General features: G+C 39.2%; 1 protein-coding gene across 2 annotated transcripts in view; it reads left to right on the top strand.

The window, feature by feature from the left end:
* The window catches only part of EEIG2 (EEIG family member 2), an 82387-nt gene that overhangs the window by 51019 nt on the left and 8188 nt on the right, over positions 1–23180 (top strand). The window contains exons 4-10 of one of the 2 annotated variants that reach the window (XM_019956955.2): positions 1131–1247; positions 5589–5635; positions 16039–16142; positions 19696–19791; positions 19880–20069; positions 20171–20298; positions 21514–21583. In XM_019956955.2, coding sequence (XP_019812514.2) covers positions 1131–1247; positions 5589–5635; positions 16039–16142; positions 19696–19791; positions 19880–20069; positions 20171–20298; positions 21514–21583 — 752 coding nt within the window. The remainder of the gene's footprint in view (positions 1–1130; positions 1248–5588; positions 5636–16038; positions 16143–19695; positions 19792–19879; positions 20070–20170; positions 20299–21513; positions 21584–23180) is intronic. The other variant, XM_070785994.1, reaches the window with a different exon arrangement.

The following is a 23180-nucleotide window of genomic DNA, read 5'->3' as shown; positions in this document are numbered from 1 at the left end:
ATGTATAATACTTTTTATTATATATTCAGGGAGATGTGCTTAATTAATTACAAACTCAAAACACTTTTTGTTAATAAAAGACTATATACACTTAGTGATATAGAATAAATTTAGTTTGTTCAAAAAATAATGATATAAGGGGGATAATTTTGGGGAATGAGAAATAAAGTTGAACAACATCAGAGGAAAGACCAGACAGTAATCTTTGGTAGCTGCAGAAAATGGGGCCCAAACTTGAGTAGTAATAAGAGGGAGGAATGGATTTGAGCCAAGCTTTTGGGTTAACAGCAGAGAAGGCTGGTGTGGGGAAGGAAAGAAAAAGGCTTCATTCATAAAGAGAGATTTAGCTCAAGGGAGACCAGTGAGGCAAATATTGTGTAAGGTGGTGAAGGAGCAGGAGCTTGTACCAAAGCAAGTGTGTGATACACTTAGGTCATTTTGCTCTCAGGTGGAGAGTGAGAACTTAATAATCTGCAACTATCTGTAGTCACCAGTGGTTAACTGGGAATAGAGCCAAACCAGAACAGGGAGAGGCGAGTCTGATCAGTTTTCTCTGTGTGTGTGCAAGTGATCAAGGTTGGTCTGTTAGTATTTCCCTTAATGTGGTGTGCTACTTGCAGTGATTTCCATTGTTTAATATACATTTTTATATCAACAGTTATATGTTTTAATGGGTAGAGAAAAATATATGGAGTAAACAAATCTGTTATTTCAGAGATCATATTACTGAAGACAAGAGTTAAATAGGTAATGAAAGTGAAAGTCACTCAGTCCTGTCCAACTCTGTGACCCCCATGGATTGTACAGTCCGTGGAATTCTCCAGGCCAGAATACTGGAGTGGGTAGCCTTTCCTTTCTCCAGGGGATCTTCCCAACCCAGGGATCAAACCCAGGTCTCCCACATTGCAGGCGGATTCTTCACAAGCTCAGCCATACGTTTTTACAAAAAGTGAGCCAAGTTTTAAGACATATTAGGCAAAGAAAAACAGATATTGTTAAGTTGGCAAAAACTGCAAATAACCGAAGTTTGAGACAACTTGGGTAGAACATGGGTTGATTGTCTTCTTTAAAGAGAATATGATAGAAGCCTACTAGATACTCTATTAATATAATTCTCTTTCTTTTCATAGCTGGGCTTTGCAGATCTAAACCTGGCAGAGTTTGCTGGATCAGGAAATACCACTCGTCGTTGTTTACTGGAAGGCTATGATACCAAAAATACAAGACAGGACAATTCCATTCTTAAAGTAAGCACATTTCCAGATTTACATGTTCAACAAATGAGATTCTCTGCCTTTAAATAATCATAGGTGTATATTGTCAGGCTTCTCAGGTGGCTCAGGGGTAAAGAACTCTCTGCGTTTGATTACCTGTGTCGGGAAGATCCCCAGGAGCAGGAAATGGCAACCCACTCCAGTATTTTTGCCTGGGAAATCCAATGGACAGAGGAACCAGGTGGGCTACAGCCCAGAGTCGCAAAGAGTTGGACATGACTTAGCGACTAAACAACAACAAACAATGTAAGGTCAAGATGGGAATCAGTACTAGGATCATAAGCTGGCCACACCACTAAAATGCACAGCACCTAGGAGGAAAAAACAGTCCAAATTACAGAAGCACTGAAAAGGAACAGATGTTCACCTTCATGATCCTAAGGTGTTTCTCTTTGGTGCTGAGAACATTCAGGGAAGAATACATACAACCACTACAGCATGAGAGCTTACTGAGCAGAAGGAGCATCATAAATGAACGCCTTACAATGTTTCCAGCTCCCAAAAGGTGATTGCCAGCACAGCTGTGGTGGGCACATAGAAGTCACTGGGTTCTCTCACAAGTGAAGTGACAGGTGGAACTCACTTTGGACATCTGCCCTACTGTTTCCAAGTACCTTCAGAAGCTCTATACCCTGGGGAACCCAGAGGGAAGACACACTTCCGAGAGTTGGTGCCAGTATTAAATGAGACCAGTGGAGAAAATGCTTGAAAAGTACTTGGATCTAGTAAAACTCACTGGATGAAACTTTTGCTGTATTTTAGTTAGGTTTACCTGACTAAATTCGGTGAGTTACCGAATGATAAGAAAGGAAAATAATCCTGAGTAAAACTAAATAGTCTGAAGTTAACAGACAAAGAATTACCTATACTTGACAGTTTTCAAACTCACTTAGCCTGGCACATAATAGATTCTCAAATCATGACTGTTGTTAAGGTTATTGTTGTTATTACCATTATCACTGGTATTTCCAGAAGAACATAATAAGATCCTATGGCTGATTTTTTTAAATTAATTATTTAAATTGGAGGCGAATTACTTTACCATATTGTAATGATTTTTGCCATACATTGACATGAATCAGCCATGAGTGTACATCTGTCCCCCATCCTGAACCCCACTCCCACCTCCCTCCCCATCCCATCCCTCAGGGTCATCCCAGTGCACAGCCCTGAGCTCCCTGTCTCATGCATTGAACCTGGACTGGTGATTTGCTTCACATATGGTAATATACATGTTTCAGTGCTATTCTTGCAAATCATCCCACCCTCTCCTTCTCCCACAGAGTCCAAAAGTCTGTTCTTTACATCTGTGTCTCTTTTGCTGTCTCGCATATAGGGTCATCATTACCATCTTTCTAAATTCCATATATATGTGTTAATATACTGTATTGGTCTTTTTTTTTTTTTCTTCACTCTGTGTAATAGGCTCCAGTTTCATCCACCTCATTAGAACTGATTCAAATGCATTCCTTTTAATAGCTGAGTAATATTCCATTGTGTATATATACCAAAACTTTCTTACCCATTCATCTGCCAATGGACATCTAGGTGCAATGAACATTGGGGTGCACCTGTCTCTTTCAGTTCTGGTTTCCTCAGTGTGTATGCCCAGCAGTGGGATTGCTGAGTTGTATAGCAGTTCTGTTTCCAATTTTTTAAGGAATCTCCACATTGTTCTCCATAGTGGCTATACTAGTTTGCATTCCCATCAACTGTGTAAGAGGGTTCTCCACACCCTCTCCAGCACTTATTGTTTTTAGACTTTTTGATAGCAGTATGGCTGATTCTTAAAAGGCAGTCAGCAACTAGAGAATAGCATTTCAAAAAGCATTAGCAAAGCTTTAAGTTCTGGTCCAACAAAACACAAAAACACTATTTCCAAATAATAGTACTCTAGGTATTCATTCCTTCATTGTTTTAGCTTTCAGCCAGAATTTGAGTAGCCACAGGCTTAGGGAGCTTAGGGAACATAATTACAGCCACGTAGCAGGAGGGTGGATTATGACATCAGGGCTCTGTGTTTGTTCTTAGACCTCTGGAGCCCTGTGTAAGCACTTCAGCTCTGCCCCACTGTTTCCTCCTCTATAAAAGGGGAATTTCAATAGTTGCCCCAGGGGGGCTGATCCTGAGGTCTGAAAGAGTTACTGTATGTGATTTTGCCAACACTCTCTAGTTGTATGAAATAGAAATCCCTTAGGTTAGCTCCTATAAAAGAGAGCTTTAGGTCAAATGCAGGGACATTTCACAGAGCCCTAGGATGGGAAGTTACAACCAGACCTGAACTTCCAGGAACTGAAGGACCTTTCTAGGGACTGTTCTTGGCTCTCTGCATTATAATTTCTGTCTGCAGACCAGCTTCCTGTGCTTACTCACAGCCTCCCTGCCTTCCTAAGAATGTCAGCTGCTAAGTGGCGTTGGCTTGCTATGATGTCAGCAAAATATGGGACGTGGAGGAGGCTATTTTTAGAGACCTTGTCTGAAAGGTCTTGGCCTGGTACGTTTCCCAAAATGTGTTTGCAATAGTAGCCTCATGGTACGCTTCAGGACAGGATGGATGTTCAACAAGATGCTAACTCCTCCTTTCCAGAAAGTGGCAAGAACATTAGTTTAAGTCACTTAGTACCTTGAAAGAGAAGCTGATCCAGCTGGTAGTAGACAGGGACTTTGAATACTTTTAAATTTTTATAGCTTTATTGAGCTATGATTCACTTGCCATACATTTCACCCAGTTAAAGTACACAATTGAATGGTTTTTAGTGTATTCAAAGGTGTGTCCAACTATTGCCATAATCAGTTTTAGAACATCTTCATTACCCCAAAAAAGAAACCTCATATGTGCTCAGTAGCAGTCACTTCCCACTTTACCCCAACTCTCTGCCCTTCCCCACAGCCCTCAGCAATCACTAGCCTACTCTCTCTCTGGATTTGCCTATTCTGAACATTTCATATAAATGGGATTATAGAATAGGTAGTATTTTGTGTCTGGCTTCTTTGAACTTAACATAATGTTTTTCAAAGTTCAGCCATGCTGTAGTATGTATCAGTACTGTGCTCCTTTTTATAGCTAAGTAATACTCCATTGTATGGCTATACCACATTTTGTTTATCGGTTAATGGTCCTTCACTTTTTTAGCTGTTATGAACAGTGCTGCTATGGGCATTCATATACAAGTTTTAGTGTGGGCATATGTTTTCTTTTCTCTTGGGCATACATTCAAGAGTATATATGCTTGGAACAGAATTCTTGGGTCACATGGTAACTCTGCTTTTAACTTTTTGCAGAACTACCTGACTTTTTCAAGTGGCTGAAACATTTTACATTCCCATCAGCAGAGTATATGGGAGTCCAGATCTCTCCAAATATTGAGCCCTTTTATTCTTTAGCTTCTTAGAATGGGGAACTTCATAGATGACCCTGTGCATTTCATATTTCAGATGCTGCTAATAGGCATGTGGAGACTTGCATTAAGCATTTAGTCTTCAGGATAAACTTGTACAGAGATCCTCCAGAGGAAATGCCTTTACTCTTGGTGAAAAGCATTGAATAGCTTGGAGTGTCGGGAAGTCAGATATTTCTAAGCCTCACATAATGTACAAGCTTTATAAAATAATTGCTGCTGAATAAAATTTTTTTTAAAGTACATTAATGCATTCATTCTGGTGCAAAGCTAGAGCAAAGGCCAGAAGCATTCTTCTCTTAGCAGGCTACCAACAGGCACCCCTAGAAGCATCATATGGCAAATGTGTTGGAGGAAAACATTCTAGACACTTAAACAACACAGGAATCTGGGAGGAAAGACATATAAAACAGACCAGAACAGCACAGAGGATAATTACTGGTGAAACCCTTGCCTTTTTTTTCTAAGAATTTTTTTTTACATGGATCATTTTTGAAATCTTTATTGAATTTGATACAGTATCATTTCTGTTTTGTTTTGGTTTTTTGGCCGCAAAGTCTGTGGGATCCTAGCTCCCCAACTAGGGATTGAACCCTCACTCCTTGTATTGGAAGGTGAAGTCTTAGCCACTGGACCTCTAGGGAAGTTCCGTGAAGTCTATGCTTTTCATTTCTATCTTTTCCACTCTTATTTTTGCAGTTACAAAGTTTTGAATGCTAAAAATTAGTTTTAACCCATGTCTGTATAAAGCAGCAATTCAATATTGGATATAACCCAATTCAGTAATCATTGTATTTAATACTTTCTAAAACAGGCAGTAGTGGATTAGGTACTGTGGAAGGTGCATAGATTAACAGAATGTGGCTTTTCCTCTTGAGATTTTTATAATTATGCTGTTTCTTTTTCTCATGTTTAGGTTTGGATTAGTATGCAACTGATGTCTGGTGACCCATGTTTCAAAACGTAAGTTGGTGCTCAGTAAATGAGTTATTTGTCTGAAAGTATAACAGTCATATATTTATTTACATTTGCACGTTCATATTTTGTAGTGTCCGTAGACTAATACCATTGAAGGAATAGTTCCTCTTTTAGAAGACTGACCTGAACCTCATAGAAGTTACTCTTAATTCTTACCAAACAAACTCTCCACTTTCTAAATTAATTAAGCTATGGGTTTTTTGTCATCTTCAGGCTTTGGGTGAAATTATTACAAGGCAGAATTTTTAATCTGACCTCTGTGAACTTATCATTTCTTCAGTAAATACCTAATAGGTGCAATGTGCTAAGCCCTAATCTAGACACTAGACACACAGCAGTGAAAAAAAATAGATCAAGTCCCTGACATCTTAGAGCTTATAGTCTAAGAGGGAAAACAGACAATAAATGAACAAGTAAATATATGATATAAAGATGGCAATGAGTATTTTGAAGAAACATAGAGCAGGGTAGGAGGGCCATGGTGAGGAGAAGCATTGCTGTTTTATATATTATCTACCTGGTTAGGGTGATATTTGAGCAGAGCCCTGAGGGAGGTGGGAAGCATGCCATGCAGATATTTGGGGAAAGAGCATTTGAGACAGCAGTGACAAGGACAAAGGCCTTGAGATAGAAGTGTGTTTGGCAGGTTCAAGTAACTTCCAGGAGACCAGTATGTCTAGGACAGACTGAATGAAGAATATGATGATAGGAGATGAGACCAGATGATAAAGGTCTTGTAAGCCATTATAAATAATGGTCTCATAGGCCACTTATAATCTGAGTGAGATAAAAGGCTACTGGAGTGTTTAAAACAGAGGAGTAAAAATCATCAGACTTTTGGCTACTAGGTAGAGAATAGACAATTTGTGGGACCAGCAAAGGGGCCAAAGGTAGAAACAGGTACATGAGTTAGGAGGCTGTTTCAGAATTCAAGGCTTGGGGCCTGAGTAACTAGGAGAATGGTAGACACTTACTGAAATGAGAGTGCCTACAAGAGGAGCAAGTTGGGAGCTTGGATGTTGGACGTGTTAAGCGTGAGACCCCTATTGAACATCCAGCCAGGCTTTCTGAGTAGGCAGTTAGGTTTATCACTACAGCGTCCAGTAGGGAGGCCCAGACTAGAGATACAATTCAGAAATCATCATATCATCAGTACATAAATACTAATTAAAGCCATGAGCTTCGATTAAATGACCTAGAGGAAATGAGTTTAGAGAAAGAAAAGGACCACAGACTAAGGTATGGGACTCTCCTGCCTGTTAGAGGCTGGGGAGGTAGGGAAGCCCCAGCAAAGTAGCAACCAGACAGACAGGAAGCAGGAGGCAATGGAGAGTACTGTCCTGAAACCAAGTGACGAGCATGTAGGAAAAAGGAGGGAATAATCGGCTGTGTCCCACACTACTGAAGTAGGTCAAGGAAGATGAGGGCTGAGAATTGATTACTGGTGACTCTGACAAGCACTGGTGGAGTGCGTTTAGACTACAGCCACACTGGAGAGGTTAAAGAAAGTTTTGGAAGAGAAACACTGGAGATAGTATAAACAATTCTTTTGAGGATTTTTGCTGCGAAAAAGGAACAGAAAAAAATGGGGTCCTAAATAAAAGCAATGTGGAGTTAAGGGCAGGTTTCTGTTTGGTTTCTTTTTTAAAGATGGGAGATAGCGCAGTACACTTGTATCCTGACATGAATAGTCCAGTAGACAAGGAGAAACATGGTTCTGAAGAGAGAAAGGACAATTGCTAGAATAGTGTCCTTGGATTATCAAGAGGGATCAAAGCAGAGAATATGGCTACAGATGCAGATATATGAGAAGTGGAAACATACAAAAGTAACTATCAAATTATTCCCGATTTCCTAATGATATAGGAAACAAGGTAATCATTGTTTACCTTGATGGGAAACAAGGATGGGAAAGATGGAGGTGGTGTTTGAGGAAAGAAGAAAATACATGTAAAAGTCTTTTCAGGGAGTAGGAGAGTGAACTGAATGGGAAAAGGCAGTAGGATGCCTGTTAGCAATCTTAAAAACACTTTATAATTAAAAATGAAAGTTAACCAGATAGCATTTAGATATCTGAGAAAAATATGTTTAGAAAAGTAAACAATTACTTCACTATGCATCAACTTCATGTTTTTAATATTAACATCCATATAGTTCTCTACTTATATCTAAAGATGAATAAAAAAAAATAAATATATATATATATATAGGTTGGAAAGATCCCCTGGAGAAGAAAATGGCAACTGACTCCAATATTTCTTGCCTGGAAATTTCCATGGACAGAGGAGCCTGGCAGGCTATAGTCCATGGGCTTGCAAAGAATCAGACACAGCTGAGCATACACACACCATGTCGTGCCATACATATTTTATAAAGATGAAAATATATACAGAGTGCATCAGGCAAAATGCCAGGCTGGATGAGTCACAAGGTGGAATCAAGATTGCTGTGAGAAATATCAATAATCTCAGATATGCAGATGACACCACCCTTATGGCAGAAAGCGAAGAGGAACTCAAGAGCCCCTGATGAAGGTAAAAGAGGAAATTGAAAAAGCTGGCTTAAAACTCAACATTCAAAAAGCTAAGATCATGGCATCCAGTCCCATCATTTCATGGTATATAGATGGGGAAACAATGGAACCAGTGACAGACTTTCTTTTCTTGGTCTCCAAAATCACTGCAGATGGTGACTGCAGCCATGAAATTAAAAGACACTTGCTTCTTAGAAGAAAAACTATGACAAACCTAGACAGCATATTTAAAAGCAGAGACATTACTTTACCAACTAAGGTCCGTATGGTCAATACTTTTTCTAGTAGTCATGTATGGATGTGAGAGTTGGACCAGAAAGAATGCTGAGCACCAAAGAATTGATGCTTTTGAACTGTGGTGTTGGAGAAGACTCTTGAGAGTCCCTTGGACTGCAAGGAGATCAAAGCAGTCAATCCTAATGGAAATCAATCCTGAATATTCATTGGAAGGACTGATGCTGAAGCTGAAGCTCCAATACTTTGGCCACCTGATGCAAAGAGCAGACTTGTTAGAAAGACTTGTTAGCAGACTCTGATGCTGGGAAGGATTGAAGGCAGGAGGAGAAGGGACGACAGAGGATGAGATGGTTGGATGGCATCACCAATTCAATGGACATGAGTTTGAGCAAGCTCCAGGAGATGGTGAAGGACAGGGAAGTCTGGTGGGCTACAGTCCATGGGGTTGCAAAGAGTCAGACATGACTGAGCGACTGAACAGCAACAACAACACAAATCAGTTCTTGATTAAAATTATGCATTTTCCAGTAATTTAGCCTTCCTATTCTTTTTTTTCCCAAATGATAATTTCCTGGCTTCTTTCCTTATTTACTGCTCTTTGGGGACTAAACAATTTTTGGTTTCTTAGGTAACAATATGTTTTCCCAGTGTAATCAGTTTAGAGTGAAATGAGAAAAAGAACAGCAAAATTTAGTAGAAGAAAATACATTCATTATTCTTTCTTAGGAGCTTTTTAATGGCTGTTCCCTTTCTGGCCCTTTCTCTGCCATTTCACCTATTTGTGAAACTCAAGTACTGAAGAGGTCCAAAATAGATCATCTTATATTCTGTATTATCTCCACAAATGTAATTCTGGTAATCTAGAGTTTATAGAGAAAGACTTTCATGACTCACTAGAATAAACAAACTTTACCTAATCCTAAGATACATAAAAGTATTTCTCAGAAGACTCAAACCCCTAATATATGTTTTCCCTTTGAGTATCTAAAATTGTGCAACTGTCTATGAAAAAGGAGCCACTGTAACACATCCATGTACTTCTTATATTGAATATGGATTGAATTGAAAAATGTTTGAACTCCTGATGAGAAAAGTGAGTTATTTTTACCAGGTTTTATTTCAGTGTATATCAAATATGTAAAATGACAGTACTTCAGAGCTGAAACAAGTGTTGGAAATTGTCTGGTGACTTTTTTTCCCAGAATACCTATCCACAGAAATCCTTGGCACAAATATATTAGGAGTCCCCTATATATCATTTTCCTGTTGAGGGGAAAAAGATATAGTACCTTACTACCCCTGAAGTTGCTAAGAGAGCGTCATGAAGCCAGTTTTAAAAGTATGAGTATAATCCAAGTTCACTTTATACCAACGAGGACCCTAAGGCACAGAGCAGTTGAGAAACTTGACTATTTGTCTGCAGGACAAAGATATAAATAAGTTTGGGAGAGGGTCATTGTGCTATTCTATCTGCTTTTGTCTGTCTTTGAATTTTTATAAGTTTTCAAAAATCTACTAGAGAAATAAATGAGTATACAGATCCTTAGCACTCTGAGTTAAATTCTAGTTTTTATATTTCATGAGCAGAAGATCTGTGACTTAGATCAAACAGTTTTTCAGAAACAAATTGTATACTAAAGCCAGTACGTGTGAAGAAGACAGCTGGTAAATCAACCTCTAACCACTTGCCCTAAACTCCATTTTATAGTTCTCTGCTGCTGCTGCTAAGACACTTCTGTCATGTCCAACTCAGTGTGACCCCGTAGACGGCAACCCACCAGGCTCTCCTGTCCCTGGGATTCTCCAGGCAAGAACACTGGAGTGGGTTGCCATTTCCTTCTCCTATGCATGAAAGTGAAAAGTGAAAGTGAAGTCGCTCAGTCATATCCGACTCTTAGTGATCCCATGGACTGCAGCCTACCAGGCTCCTCCATCCATAGGATTTTCCAGGCAAGAGTACTGTAGTGGGGTGCCATTGCCTTCTCCTTTATAGTTCTCTACAACTCATCAAATATCCACCAGCTTTCATAAAAGAATGAAACTGACTCTGAAAAGTAAGCCAACCACTAATGCTGATGAAAAAGATACTTGGAGAGAGAAGTTGTATTGGCATTTAATGATTTGGTGGTAAAGCAGATCTAGGGATGATGTAACCCTCTTGAATAGCTTAGGGCTTTAGAGCGTTCATATTCTAGAAGGAAGGCAGTTTTCCATTTCTCAAAATGATTTAATGAATATTAGTCTCCCAATTTATTTCTTGAAAGAACTCTATGATGTGATATTATTAACTTTGTAATGTCAGGACATGTCAGAGATTAAGGAACTAAGTTTTCCATGGCCCCAGGATTCACTGATTCAGTACATGTGTATTGATTGCCTACCATGTGCTAACCTTTACCAAACTCAGTTAAGACTAACCCCTTGCTCTGAAGGATTCACTATTTATATGGGCGACAGCCACACAACATAGGATATTATTGAGGCATAGAGGATGGAGTCCTTAACTCTTCTTCTTTGAAAGCCAGGAAAGTCTTCACTGAGGGGATGACACTGTGCTAAGTTTTAAAGAATGAACAGGAAAACCATGAAGCAGGGGAGGTAGGTAGAGACATTTCAGGAAGAGAAAACAGCTTGCATAAGTTTATAGCATTGTTACAGGGCATGGAGAGAATATTTTTGAAATACCAAGCAGGAAGTAGTGTCGTTTTAGGAGATCATTTTTCACATACTTTTAACATTGTTGTTGTTGGTTGGTTGGTGAGTCATGTCTGACTCTTCTGCAATCCCTTGGACTATAGCCTACCAGGCTCCTCTGTCTATAGAATTTTCCAGGATCTTCCTGATCCAGGGATCAAACCTGCATCTCCTGCATTGGCAGGTGGATTCTTTACCACTGAGCCACCAGGGAAGCCCACTCTTACATTACTTGAAATTCAGACACAACTGAGCAACTAAGCACACAAAATAATCCCATTCCTTTCATTCTGAAATTGAACTACATTAAACAATTTTTGATAAGAGATACAAAAACATTTTCAGAACAAAAGGGGTAATTTAGAATAAAAATGTGGCACATGATCAGCACTCAGTGATTATGGATTTAACACCACTGAGTTGTCTAGGGAGACTGAGATTTCAGATTCTAAATTTGCCTTAATGTCAGTCCCTATAGTTGATGAATTTTCGCCATAATGCCTAGTTGCCCCAGTATTAAAGCAGTTGGTACAGATGGCTGAAACTATCCAGGGTTGGGGGTCTTAAGATTTTTTGAGACTGCAGAACAAGTGGTGCCAAGTTGAAGGAATAGCTCAAAATATTATGGTTGTGAAGTCAGGCTGGACAGGAAGGAGCAGAGCCAGAGGGAGACTGATGGAGGGAGAAGGGTGAGAGTGTTGAAGGGTTGGAAAGCAGGTCCAAGAGGTAGAGGGGTGGAGACACTGCAAGCTGGCCACCTATGAAAGGCAAAACAAAGGATCTGGCTTTAAAAATACAAGAATTTAGATAGGCAGGCATGGGTCACCATCGGTGATTAGTGACTGTGGCTATACACTCCATTCTTGGTATTTATTTTACATATTATATAGTTTTTCCCACAGATTATTATGATACTGAATATTATTCCCTTGCCATACAATAAATTCTTATTGCTCACCTATTTTGTGTATATAATCATATGTATCTGTTAATCTCATACTCCTAATTTATCCCTCCCCTTCACCTTTGATAACCATAAATTTGTTTTCTATGTCTCTGTTTTGTATATAGATTCATTTTGTTTTATTGTTTTAGATTCCACATAAAAGTGATATCATCATGTTTGTGTTTCTGTATCTGTCTTCACTGAGTGTTATATTCTCCAGGTTCATCCATGTTGCTACAAGTGGCAATATTTCATTTTTTTTTGGTTGAGTGATATTCCATTGTATTTATGTACCATGTCTTCTTTAGCCAGTCATCTGTTGATGGGTACTTGTGTTGTTTCCATGTCTTGGCTAATGTAAATAAATAGTGCTGCTATGAACACTGGGGTGCTTATTATGTCAGAGAATGTTTTACCTATGTTCTCTTCTAGGAGTTTTATGACAGCATGTCTTACATTTAGGTCTTTAAAACATTTTGAGTTTATCTTTGTATGTGATGTGAGGGAGTGTTCTAATTTCATTGACTAACATATAGCTCCCCAGCATTCCCAAGACCACTTGTTGAAGGGTCTGTCTTTCCTCCATCATATATTCCTGCCTCCTTTGTCATAGGTGTAGGTGTGTGGGTTTATTTCTGGGCTCTTTGTTCTTTCATTAACCTATATGTCTGTTTTTGTGCCAGTACCACACTGTTTTGATTAATGTAACTTTGTAGTATGATCTAAAGTCTGGAAGTGTTACACCTCCACCTTTGTTCTTTTTCCTCAGGATTGCTTTGGCAATTTAGACTCTTTGTGGTTCCATATACATTTAAAGATTATTAATATTTGTTCTAGTTCTATGGAAAATACTATGGGTAATTTGATACAGATTGTTTTAAATCTGTAGATTGCTTTGGGTAGTATGGCCATTTTAACAATATTCTTCCAATCCAAGAGCATGGTATATCTTTCCATTTCTTTGAATCATCTTCAGTTTCCTTTATCAATGTTTTAGTTTTCAGTCAATAGTTCTTTCACTTCCTCGGTTAAGTTTATTTCTAGGTTTGTTTCTTTATTTTTTATCCAATTTTAAATTGGATTTTTTTTAGTTTTTTGTATTTCACTGTTAGTGTAAAACAGTGAGTTCTATATATTAATCTTGTATCCTGCTATCTTCTTGAATTCATTTGTTAGTTCTAATAGTTTTTTGTGGAGAGAGAGGCAAAACCTAAGATTCTAGTTTGGTGACTTTTGGATTGTGGTGGCATTCACAAAGGGACTATAAGAAGAAAACAGATTTGGGAAAAGAATATGAGTTGAATTGGACAAAAAATTGCAGGATAAATAGTTAGATATCCTAATAGAATATGCAGTTGTGGAATTTAGGAGACCCTGGAATAGGAATAATCTATCAATTAAATAGGTTTAATGCAAATCTTTCATGCAAAGATAGGCACAATAAAGGACAGAAATGGTATGGACCTAACAGAAGCAGAAGATATTAAGAAGAGGTGGCAAGAATACACAGAAGAACTATACAAAAAAGATCTTCATAACCCAGATAACCACGATGACGTGATCAATGGACTACAGCCAGACATCCTGAGATGCAAGTCAATTGGGCCTCAGGAAGCATCACTATGAACAAAGCTAGTGGAGGTGAGGGAATTCCAGTTGAGCTATTTCAAATCCTGAAAGATCATGCTGTTAAAGTGCTGCACTCAGTATGTCAGCAAATTTGGAAAACTCAGCAGTGGCCACAGGACTGGAAAAGGTCAGTTTTCATTCCAATCCTAAAGAAGGGAATGCCAAAGAATGTTCAAACTACCACACAATTGCACTCATCTCACATGCTAGCAAAATAATGCTCAAAATTCTCCAAGCCAGGCTTCAACAGTATGTGAACCATGAAATTCCAGATGTTCAAGCTGGATTTAGAAAAGGCAGAGGAACCAGAGATCAAATTACCAACAACCGTTGAATCATCAAAAAAGCAAGAGAGTTCCAGAAAAACATCTACTTCTGCTTTATTGACTACGACAAATCCTTTGACTCTGTGGATCACAACAAACTGGAAAATTCTTAAAGAGATGGGAATACCAGACCACCTTACCTGCCTCCTGAGAAATCTGTATGCAGGTCAAGAAGCAACACTTAGAACTGAACACGGAACAACAGACTATTTCCAAATCGGGAAAGGAGTACATCAAGGCTATGTATTGTCACCCTGCTTATTTAACTTCTATGCAGAGTACATCATGCAAAATGCCCGGCTGGATGAATCACAAGCTGGAATCAAGATTACTGGGAAAAATATCAATAACCTCAGATACGCAGATGACACAACCCTTATGGCAGAAAGCGAAGAAGAACTAAAGAGCTTCTTGATAAAAGTGAAAGAGGAGAGTGAAAAAGTTGGCTTAAAACTCAACATTCAGAAAACTTAAGATCATGGCATCTGGTACCATCACTTCATAGCAAATAGATGGGGAAACAAAACAGTGAGAGACTTTATTTTTTGGGCTCCAAAATCACTGCAGATGGTGACTGCAGCCATGAAATTAAAGGACACTTGTTCCTTGGAAGAAAAGCTATGATCAACCTAGACAGCATATTAAAAAGCAGAGACATTACTTTGCCAACAAAGGTCCATCTAGTCAAAGCTATGGGTTTTTCCAGTATTCATGTATGGATGTGAGAGTTGGACCAGAAAGAAGGCTGAGCATTGAAGAATTGATGCTTTTGAACTGTGGTGTTGGAGAAGACTCCTGAGAGTCCCTTGGACTGCAAAGAGATCCCAACCAGTCTATCCTAAAGGAAATCAGTCCTGAATATTCATTGGAAAGACTGATGCTGAAGCTGAAGCTCCAATACTTTGGCCACCTGATGTGAAGTACTGGCTCATTTGAAAAGACCCTGATGCTGGGAAAGATTGAAGGCAGGAGGAGAAGGGGATAACAGAGCATGAGATGGTTGGATGGCATCACCGACTCAATGGACATGAGTTTGAGCAATCTCTGGAGCTGGTGATGGATAGGGAAGCCCGGCGTGCTACAATCCATGGGGTCACAGAGAGTTGGACGTGACTGAGCAACTAAAGTGAACTGAATGCAAATCTTAAATGTCTGTATACCCAAGGACCTAAATAGCATGAGAATTCCTGTGACACAGTAAGGTATTTAAGTTGCCACTTAATGGGTCAGCTTCATGATCTCCCTTCACCCACCTTCCTATTGTATTTCAGGTCACCAAGGGATAGTCTCTAGAGAGATGTGATTTTCCTCTAGATATCAACCTCAAAAGATTAAGAATGTTTTCTTTACCAAAAAAAAAAAAATTGTGCCTAGAAGTCAGTCTCGCCCCTCCCTGCTTCACAGCTTCTATATGGAGACAGGAGCCTTGAGTGAACGAATGAAACTATATTCATCGCCTACTCCCGAAGAATCCAGCCCCCAAAATCAATTGTAAACAACTAGGCTCTTTATTGACTCTCCCTCAAGCAGGTGGCCTGTGTACACAGAAGCAGATGGAAGATAAAACCATAGATAATTTAAGTAGATGGAGCCAACAAGAGATCTTAGCATCGGAGGCGTGAGGTATCCCCTGCAGCCTCAGCTACAGAGGGGCTTGTGCCGCCACCTCCAGGGCACAGACACATCCCTGCCTGGCCTGAGAATCAAGCTGACAGTTGGAGTCCCTGCACCACACTCCTGGGAATACACCTCCTCTCTTTTCTCTGTGGAGGCAGTGTCCTTTCTGGTCTTACTTCTTTTGTCATGTAAAAAACTTTTTTCCCTCATGAATTTTAATCAAGTTTTGAGGAATGCGCGTACATTATTTTGTTAATTTTTGTCACTTTCATCCTCAAAGAGGCGACATTACCAGGCACCCTTACTGAGGCTGTGCACTGACTACGTAATCCATCCCTTAACAACATTTCAAACTTTCACATTCACCATCCGTCAAGTTCTGATCCTTGGGAATGTTTGTTTGCAGGCCTCCTTCTACATCAATGTGTATACCAATTGCTGGTGAATCTGAATCTCTGGAAGAAGACAGAAAAGGTGGAGAGACTCTCAAAATTCATCTTGGGATAGCAGGTATGGATGTGTCACTTAACTCATTTTCTAGTTTGTGAGTAATGGTACTACCCTAAAAGATTCCCAAAGCCCCTCCCAGATTTGTAATTCTGTGAGTATATATGACTTGAAATGAGCCAATAAGTATTAGCAGAGTTTTAATCATGCAATTTTTCTTTAAGCCAGTGCTTCATTTTGTCCAAAGGGTATGTCATGCTTTGATGAATTAAAAGCTCAATGTTGCAGTGATGCTCCCGGCCCCACCACTGTATGCCTCTGCTGCCCACAGATCCAATAGGACACTACAGGGGTGTGCACATTCCCATGGCTTCTGCCAGTCACCTTTCAGGTCATGCTTCTCTTCCACGAATCACGTGCCCTGTCAGTGGTTCCCAAATATTAGTGCACATCAGAATCACCTAGTGGGCTTGTTAAACCATAGATTGCTGACACTGCAGCCAGAGTTTCTGATTAAGTAAATCCAGATTGGAGCCTGAAAACTGCATGGCTAAGTTCCCAGGTGATGCTGCTGCTGGGATCACTTCTCCAGACAAACTCATAGTCAGAGGCTGCCCCCTCCAGTATAAAGCAGGTAAGGGGAATGTCAAGTTGGCTGGAGAAAAAGCACTCGTGAGCTTCCTTTTTTATCCCATGCCATGTGACCAGGGTTATTATTTGAAAGAAGAAGAAAGGTGTAGTTATACAATTAATGTTTTCAGCACTCCTTAGATTGCAAAGATAAGGTTTCTTATACGTAATGAGGATTATGATATTGCCTGATTGGAGATCAGTGAATTCTTTGTGACTTTTAACTCTCCTGTTAGCTCCTTCTCTTCAGTATTTAAACATTTGGAATTCTTTCTCATGTTGGAAACCAAACAGTCATCAGCCCTATATCATTCTCTATCGCCTGTTCCTCCTTGGGCTCATACTCTCCTCCTCCCTCCATGCCCACCATCTTTCTCTCACACTTTTCATAGCCAAATTTCTAGGAATAATATACTGCCCAATTATTCCTAAACACATAGGATTCTGACTTCTGTATTCTGCCCTCTCTTGATGATATCTCCAAGAATATGACTGTCAAATCTTGTGGGCATTTTTTCTGTTCTCATTTGAATAAATTGGCCATTTATTCTTTCTGGAAACTTTCTCTTCCTTTGGCTCCCTCTTCTCTTCTCTAACTTCTCAGAGGCTTCTCTATCTTCTTCCTCCTTCCTCTTAAAATATTGATTCTCACCGGGATTTGGTTCTCTCCATTCACCCCGCCCTGGGCAATGTCACTGTACCTTCAATTTAACTATCATGTAAATATGAGTGAGTGTGTTTGATTTACAAATCTGTGTTGCCTCCAAAACTTCATCCTGACTCCAGGCACATGTTTCCAAATGCTTTTTGGAAACATCCACTTCGTGTCACATTAGACTGAACCCCATCTGTTTAACTTTTTTCTCAGCAAGCCTCTAAGCTCCTCATGATCAGGTCTTAATTTATCTTTGGGTCAACAGCGTAATGGCCAGGGACACAGTAGAAATCTGTGACCAGTGGACGGGTGTCCTCAGGTGTCTTAAATTCCACGTGCCCGGCACACCTTCATAACTCTTCCGCCTGTGTTTGTGTTGCAGTTATCCTGGCACACACATCTAGTTAGTGATGAAGCACTGTCATTTGTGCCTGCTCAGCATGTCTCAGCTGAATTATTATGAAAATCTTTACTCCTTCACCTTCTATCCATCCTGCTGCCAAGGTGATCTTCCCAAAATGTCAATCTAGTCAAGTTACACCCTTGCTTGAAGCCATTGGATTATTTCCTTCCTTAAACTCATAGAGATAAGTCCTTCATTATCAGGTATCTGCTCATCTCTCTTTCCTTCAGTCATAGTTGGGTATATGCCAGCTTTACGGAACTATTTGCCTTTTTACAGACAAGGCATGCTTTTTCCCACCTAATCTAGCCAAGAAATTCCTATATATTGTTAAAAACCTGGGGTTAATCTCCAACAGAGCTCTTTCCCCCGTTACCACATAGTGTTCGATGTGTTTGTCCTTTGGAGCTCTTGATAGCTTCTTTTTGGTGCTTGTATTTTGGTACTTGGCACATGAAGCATATATTTTATTTATTTTGTACCCTTATATCTTGTACAGTATTGGGCATTGACCTGCTAAGAGCTTAATAAATATTTATTGAATGAACATATTTAGAAAACCAGTAAATGGATGAATTAAGATCTGAGCTAGCCCTAGGAGTAAAGTGTATAATTCTTGATATGAACCAACTCTTCATTCAGAATTTGCTGTACTGGGGCTTAGGACCACTGTCAAGCAGGACTAGGGATGCTGGTTTGCATCTGTACCTTACAGTCTGTCCAGAAATGAAAAACCCTTTGCAGAAGGTCCAGGCCACTCCAGTAGCTTACTTACTTGGCAGCATTTGTTGGCCCATCTGTGTTCAATATCATTTATAGAGCTGTTATAATTGTTATGTTACTCATTTGGGTTTTATTTTGCCTGTAAGTGAAAAACAGTTCTAGTTTTCAAATATTTCACCCTAATGAAAATGGCCACAGTTCTGCATTCTGTAGAAGAAGCCTAGTTCTGAAAATACACAGTTGGCATCTGGAATATGCACATTATTAGGGAAATAGCAGAAGTGGGTTTGACACTGCTTTTTTTGTACATTTACTTTGAAACTGAATACTATAATCAATTTCTGCAGAACCTTATTCTCAGTGGTATATCACATGCTGTGTTGTTTTAAACCATAGACATTTGTACAAATTATAGCCTAGCACTGACATCTCTAATGCAAAAGTCACAAAGTACTCTTTAGCCTCCTGTCGTGATAGATTCGGGAAGCAAGATTTCCTCAAACACCACACAAAATCCTGGCAATTCTGTGAGAATTCAGAAGAATCCATCTGACTCCCTTTTAAAAAAATATTTATTCTTTATTTGGCTGTGCCAGATCTTAGTTGTGGCATGTGGGATCTAGTTCCCTGACCAAGGATCAAACCTGGGCCCCCTGCATTGGGAGCATGGAGTCTCAGCCACTGGACCACCAGGAGTCATTTGACTCCTTTTTATCAGAGAAATACTAAATATAAAAACTGAAATGGTTTTATTTAAGATAGAATGCTATTAAATCTTATGAAAGGTAGCATAGCACTTTGGTAAACTGAGGTATTTAAATTCTTTGTACAGTATTTCTTACAGTTATTTACATTGTACTGATTTAAAGGAATTTCACTCGATAATGAATTTAGCAGCTTCTGAAATCTCTAAATTGGGCTTCCCTGGAGGCTCAGTGGCAAAGAATCCACCTGCAATGCAGGAGACCCAGGTTTGATCCCTGCGTCGGGAAGATCCAGTGGAGAAAGAAATGGTAATCCCACTCCAGTATTCTTGCCTGGAGAATCCTCTGGACAGAGGAGCCTGGCAGGCTACAGCCCATAGGGTCACAAAAGAGTTGGACATGACTTAGCGACTAAACAACAACAAAATCCATAGATTAGAATACATATAGACCATTGACTTGTTGACAATAAGAGTAACATCATGTTATGACGTATTGCAGATCTCTCAGCAAAGAGTGCCTCAGTTCCAGACGAACTTGGTGCCTGTGGACATTCTAGAACATCAAGCTATGCAAGCCAGCAATCGAAAGTGTCAGGTAGAGGCTAAGAGCGGTGCAGGGAGGGCAGTTTGGTTGCAGTGTATTTGATACTAGTGTTAACAACCAGAGTGATTTTCTCTGACAGGGTATAGCTCCTGCCACTCCCGGTCATCTAGTCTCTCTGAGCTCTGCCACAGAAGAAATACCTCAGTGGGAAGTACATCAACAGGAATTGAAAGTATTCTAGAGCCATGTGATGAAGTTGATCAAAAGACAGCTGAACCAAGTCTTGATGTAGCAGATAAAGAAGATACAGCTTTAGAAATACTCAACAGGTATCATATTGGACTCACTTTAAATGGGGGGAAAAAAAAAAAAAAACTTTGATTTTAATGACATACTAAAGGGAGGAATTTTTTTTAAATTATTTTCAAAGATGCCCAGTGAAGCAAGATTCTGTAGAATCTCAGCTGAAGCGAGTTGATGATACCAGAGTGGATGCAGATGATATTGTGGAGAAAATATTACAGAGTCAAGACTTCAGCCTAGATTCCAGTGCAGAAGGTGTGTAGATAGCCATTAAGTATATGTAAATATGGACTTCTCATGTGGCGCTAGTGGTAAAGAACCTGCTTGCCAGTGCAGGAGATGTAAGAGATGTGGGTTCGATTCCTGGGTTGGTTGGGAAGATCCCCTGGAGAGGGGCATGGCAGTCCACTCCAGTATTCTTGCCTGGAAAAATCCCATGGACAGAGGAGCCTGGCAGGCCTATGGCCCATAGGGTCGCAAAGAGTCAGACATGACTGAGGCGACTTAGCACACATATATAGATATATGTGATCCAGGTTTGAATAATCCATGTGGTCAGTAGTGAATAGTCCGTACATCATGATACTGAGTGTTGCATATCTGTAAAATAAACTTCACACCCATTAAAAATCTGAAGATAACTGTATACTTTGGGCTTCCTGGGTGGCTCAGTGATAAAGAATCCACCTGTCAAGTAGAAGACATGAGTTCATTCCTTGGGTCAGGAAGATCCTCTGGAGGGGAAAACGGCAACCCACTCCAGTGTTCTTGCCTGGGAAATCCTGTGGACAGAGGAGCGTGGCAGGCTACAGTCCATGGAGGGCCGCAAAGAGTCAGACACAACTTTGTGACTAAACAACAACTTCATAATTTATTTGCTAATGGTATTAAATTTGGGAAAGAATTAATTTTAAAAATATCAATTTTTAAGAAAGCTCTTATTGTGCTTTTTAACTATGCATCAATATCTGCTTTATAATAGATACCTTCATCTGCTTTGTCATAATGGGGCATAAGTACCTCAGGTCACTGCTGCAGTTTGGGATGTTGGGTGGTAGTCCCTCATTCCTTCCGTAGCATTTTCACTGAAGCTGAAAATTTACACGCTACCAATTTGAAAAGTATAATTATTCATGCTGGTGTGACTAGAGAGCAGCTAACAATGGACTTAGTTTCATGATGTAACTGGTTGTGAAGAGAAATAATTAAACCCCACTTGAGGAAATTTGTAGGAACAGCTGTCTTCTTTACTCAGCCCTAAGAAAAATAGCTTACAGAAAGTTAATGAGAAGTAACTATTAGGATTTCTTTTAAACTGCCTGTTTTAAAACATGTGTGTAGCTCTTGTTTTAAGTTTTTATTTCTTTAACAAAACTGAAATGTAAAATGTTAATTTATTGTAATATGAATATTATCTGACAGTAATCTAATAATCATATGTATAACAAATATTGTCAATGTGTCTTGCAGAAGAAGGACTGAGGTTATTTGTGGGTCCTGGAGGAAGAACCACCTTCGGTAGTCGTCATCTTCCAAACAGGTATGTAGACCAAAGAGAATCTTACTAAAGAGTAGAATGACTTTTTATTTTAAATGCTCATGAGTGGAAGACGAAAGTTACAAAGTTTGTATCAGATTGAGTCTAGAAAGCAAAGTATCAGTAGTTCCATGAGAAAAATTACAGCTCTTAGTGTAGCTTAGTTTTCCGTATCCTGAGTATGTTTCCTTATCCTGAGTATGTATAAAATACAGTTTGCATTTTGTAAGTTTATTTGTTGATTTCCTTAGATGTGTTTTTAGAATGTATTAGTAGAGAACTGGTAGAGTATTGGGAGAATAAAATAAGTGAGCAGTTACCAGGGAGTATGTGGAAGACAAATATTCCTGGTGGTAGGAACAAATAGAAATAACTTACAGGCATGATAATTATAATATATAACTATATAATAGTGAATATATAATAATTATAGGTGGTACTTACTGAGCATTTATTAGTTATGTGCTGAGCACCATATATATATATTTCATTCAGGTCTTACCTTTTTCAATGCTCAAAAAAATACCATTATTAGTTTTTTAAAAGAGGGAAAAAAAGATAAAAAGAGGTTAAGGTAATTTACCCAAAGAAAGCCTTAAAGCTAGTAAGTGGTAAAACCAGGACTCACACCCATGTCTCTGTTGAGTCTAAAGCCCGTTCATTGTACTTAATCATTTTACCTTGCTGGCTCATGATTAATATAACCTATGTAAAGAATTGCCAGTGAACAGGTTTTTCTGAGGAGGTGGGGCATGTGAAATGGAGTTGTGAGACATGAGTCTGGGAAGTGTCTTGAAGACAGGTTATAAAGGGCCTCTGTTGCCATAACAGAATGTTTAACCTTCTTGTATACACTGGGGATCCACTGGTCATTCTTCAACAGAGAACTGGCAGATTGGCATTTTAGAAAAGTAACTGGCCATGATTTTGAAGGTAGATTGGAGCAAGCAGAGTCTAGTAGTAGAGAACAGGTAGAAGAATAAAATTTATAAGGACAGTGATATATGTATGGTAGAGAAAAATGTATTTCTGAATTAAAGAGACAAGTTCACATCCTAACCAATCACTTTCGGAGTAAACCATTTAACTTCAATTTAACTTAACTCTTGAAAAATGCGATCATATGCCTACTTCATGGAGTTGTTTTAAAATATAAATGGCATGATTATACTCACTAAGCCCTAGCTATTATTATTTTATTTTATTTTATTTTTTTACAATGCATCATTCTTTTTTTTTCTTTTTAATTTTATTTTATTTTTAAACTTTACATAATTGTATTAGTTTTGCCAAATATCAAAGACTATACTCACTAAGCCTTCACTGTATTATTTAGGAGGAGCAGCAAAAGACACAGTTACAACCAAAAGGACCCAGAATAATAAATGCTCAGAAGCATGGGCTGTCTCATTAGACTGCCCAGGGGCCACTATTGACTTGACAGTGTTAATAACCTCCCTGTAAGCCTCAGTTTCCTCACCTGTAAAATGGGGATGATAAATAAGTTACCTAACTCACAGGCTTTTTGTGAGGGTTAGATCATTGATGTAAAGTTGTTTAACACAGTACCTGGCACATAGAAAGCTCTCAATATATGCTA

The sequence above is a fragment of the Bos indicus genome, chromosome 3 (assembly GCF_029378745.1).
Source record: "Bos indicus isolate NIAB-ARS_2022 breed Sahiwal x Tharparkar chromosome 3, NIAB-ARS_B.indTharparkar_mat_pri_1.0, whole genome shotgun sequence".
NCBI lineage: Eukaryota > Metazoa > Chordata > Mammalia > Artiodactyla > Bovidae > Bos > Bos indicus.
The sequence above is the reverse complement of the archived record's forward strand: the minus strand, read 5'-3'. Positions and strand labels throughout refer to the sequence as shown.